Source organism: Curcuma longa, chromosome 2 (genome assembly GCF_044706935.1).
Source record: "Curcuma longa cultivar G26 ecotype Majalengka, Jawa Barat chromosome 2, ITB_CL_G26_1.1, whole genome shotgun sequence".
Classification (NCBI taxonomy): Eukaryota; Viridiplantae; Streptophyta; class Magnoliopsida; order Zingiberales; family Zingiberaceae; genus Curcuma; species Curcuma longa.
Genome location: NC_133862.1, coordinates 14,086,443 through 14,090,078, shown reverse-complemented (window position 1 = coordinate 14,090,078; position 3,636 = coordinate 14,086,443). Strand labels below are relative to the sequence as shown.

The following is a 3,636-nucleotide window of genomic DNA, read 5'->3' as shown; positions in this document are numbered from 1 at the left end:
GAAAATGAATGAACCATACTTAGATTGATTTTGCTCATTAGTTGGGTTTAAAAATATGGGAGCAAGTAGGGTCCACCCATATGCCATAATAATGTGAGGGCAGAGTAGTTGGACCCCAGTTTGGCCTTCATCATGTGATGGACAGGGACCAGCACATGCACCCCCAGTTTTGCCATTGTCCACAAGGTGGGTTTTCTGATGCTACTTCATTTATTTTATCCTATCCCAAGGACCCCTGTCTTCTCCCATCTAATCTATAAATATGAACACTTTTGCAACTTCCTATCATATCTCTTCTTTCTCTCCATTATCTATTGAACTCCAGGAAGCACAATGGCCATGGCTAAGCTTGTTCTTGTGCTTGCCATTGCTCTCCTAGCCATTGCCATGGCTGATTCCAGTCACAAAGTGAGCTTCTACTATTACCAAAATATATTCTTGACATCTACAAGTCTTCTAAAAGTTTTATAGATCTAAAGCTGTAGTTCCCTTGTTCCAGGTTCTTGCCAAAGCTACTGATGGTTCTTCAGAGCAATATATGCAGGTATTAAAGTTTGCTTTCTAAACATCTTCCTAAGGTAGGTAGCAATACTTATTTCTGAGTTTTTTGCAGGCTTTAAATGGACAAGGATCCCTCCGAACCTTTCGTAAGTTATCTTACATTTCCTTCCTACTATTCATGTTTCAGGAATGTTTCTTGAGTAATATTAGCTGCTTCAGAAAAAAACAATTTACCGAGGTAGTTAAAATCATCTGAAAATTTTACTAAAAAACGTAAATCAGAAAAAAAAAATAGTATTCAATGCATAGAAAAGTTAAAATTTTAATAGAATAACAAGAAGAAGATGCAATACGTATAAAATTCATTGGTTGACTAGATGTGCCAGTTTATTTTGGATGTTTATGTGTTGAATATTCTTGAACAGAATGCCCATCACAATGTTCAAGGAGGTGCTCTCAGACGCAGTACCACAAGCCATGCATGTTCTTCTGTCAGAAGTGTTGCGTGAAGTGCCTGTGTGTACCCTCAGGCTATTATGGCAACAAAGGAGAATGCCCTTGCTATAACAACTGGAAAACCAAGAGAGGAGGACCCAAATGCCCTTGAGTTGAATGGTTTAGTTTGGCTCTTACCTTTTCATATTGTTCTAGTGTTTTGTTGCACCTAAACATTTGCCAAATATTACCATCCAGCTGCTCCAACTTACCTCACTCTGGTTTGTTAGTGTGGTATGGGGAAATATATATTGTATTAAGAAGCTATATTTATATTTGACCAGTAATGAGCTATAATTTCTCAATTTTATGGAGAAAGCAATGGTTTCTGAAAATCAAGAAATAGAGCAGCAGAGAGGACAAAATGTGAGAACTTACAGGTGACAAGATTATAACTAGCACTGATATCACAATATTGAACAACTAACCTGGGCAATTGAATGATGAAAATTTGAGAATTTTATTCTTAAAGAATGTGAAATGCTCCCAGAGTTGAACAAATGCCAACACGAACAAACCTTTTGTAATCAATATCAAGGAAGGGTCACATGAGTTCCTGATCTACTCCTGAAATTGAAAATGCACACTTGGCTACATATGATTCCCTTCCACCAAAGAATCAAAGTGTATGCATATTGCAGTTAGATCCATCATCCATGCCTTGAGGCTCGAAGAACACATTGGACTCAGGAGTTTGTAGGACAAAGAACAAGCCAAGCAAAAAATTTGATATCGAGACGAACTATTTGTCCATAAAATTTCCGAATACATATTCATAGAGATTTTACAAGGTCCATCTCCATTGATTGGTATCGGGATCATTTGTTAAATACACATTGTTGAAACACCTACAGGATATACTTTACCAAAGTAGAAAAAATAAATATGCTGAATCTGAAGACAGACCGTTGGCAAGGGCCACCTCAAGTGTATTTACATAATCATAATTGACAAAAACTTAGCCTTTCTACAAAATAAAGAATGTCCATGGTGGTACTCAGAGGGCTAGTTAACAATCTGAGCACATTGAAAAAGGCAATTGCCAAAGAAAAGTATATTAGAAAACATATAAATGAAAAATGTGATGTATGTTGATGCAATTTCACGCCATGCGCAAGGATATTAATTGGAAATGTAGCTCTATGTCTTTAAACTAGTTATACTGCAGCTCAATCTCTGTTTGTAAACACAACCAGACTGTCTGCAAGAGCTTTGTGAAGTAGGCTGCAGCACTGTTTTTCAAGTAAAATATGCACATACCAGACTGTCTGCAAGTACGGTGTAGTTGTCTTACCTTGACTATACTACAGAGTAGGTATGGACATGTTCAACGGGAAGTAATAGATTTGAATATAATTAATAGATTAATTATAATTGTTTTATAATTAGACAAATTGATCAACACGAATAAAAAAAGTGTAGGAACTAAAGAATGACTAAAAAGAGTCTAGTTAATTTAATGCAAAACGAGTCAGTTGATCTGAATAGGATTACTCCTTCATTATTGCATAGAACTCAATGAGGGATGAGATTCATATAGTCTAACCTAATTCCAATCAGAGACAGTGAGAACGCGAGTTCATAATGGATAATTGAAACAGAAACATCTGTCTTCTTATTCACATGCAAAAAAAGAAAAAAAAAAATCCTCTTTTCCACCAAAGAGAATACGTTTCGAGTAAACCAAAAGAAAACAAGAGAACGCGGATCAGTCATAGACTGAGAGAGCGGATCGATGCACCTCTACATAGCTCCATGAAGCCGCAGTCGAGCCATCGGATAGTTTATAGCATGGATCGCGTGCCCGAACACCATCAAGCGCCGGCACTCTTCTTGTAGCCCCAAACCGCATGGCCAGCGCCCAGCGACCATAGCACCACCGGCGATGCTGCCTCGCATCGAGCCGCTCGGAAGCCGTCACCCGGGAATCGAGTGGACTTGAGAGGGGGACAAACGGCGAAACTTTGAAGAGTCGACGGCATTTATTGGGCTTTTGCAGTCCAGCCCAGGTCCAACACCGATATATGGGCGGAACCCAAATTTCCGCAATTAGCTAAGCGCTAAAGGGCTGTTTACTTGAGAGGATGAAAATAAAAATATAGAAAAAATTTTATGAAAACTTTTCCCTGTTTATTCCGTGAAAAAAAAGTAAATTATTTTCTTTTCTTCTGCACCGGACGAAAAATAATTTTCTCTCTCCTTTATTATTTTTCTCTTTCCCTTCCTTTCTTCAAATTTCTTTTCTTATTAGTTTTTCTCCACTTTAAATTTCTTTCCTTCCCCGTCCATCTTTCGAAATAAACAAAGGTAAAAATAAGTGTTTAGGGTTTAGATTTGAGGTTTATATTTATTTATTTATTATTAATAAAATAATTCATAGATCTACCATAATAATTTCCTTTAAAAAAAAGAATGAATTATTATTTTTTTTAACTTAATCATTATGAATGATAAATGACTATTTTTTTATCTGTCTAAATCAGAAAGTAATTTTCTCTCTCTAAATTTCTCCCAACTCATTCGATCACGACCAAAAGTTTCACATTTCAGTAAAAAATAGAATCTGTCACTTTAGCGGCTCCACACGGTCAGCTCTATGATCATCTATGAGAAGGTAAATCAAGAACTGTAGTTGGCCAC

At 36.8% G+C, this 3,636-nt stretch overlaps 1 protein-coding gene across 1 annotated transcript; it reads left to right on the top strand.

Moving 5' to 3' along the window:
- The first annotated feature begins 285 nt into the window (after positions 1–285).
- On the top strand, positions 286–1,295 carry LOC141822074 (gibberellin-regulated protein 6-like). Its single transcript, XM_074709494.1, has 4 exons — positions 286–408; positions 500–544; positions 614–647; positions 927–1,295. The coding sequence occupies exons 1-4, from the start codon at positions 334–336 to the stop codon at positions 1,106–1,108; spliced, it is 336 nt and encodes a 111-aa protein (XP_074565595.1). The 5' UTR covers positions 286–333; the 3' UTR covers positions 1,109–1,295.
- Positions 1,296–3,636: the final 2,341 nt, after the last annotated feature.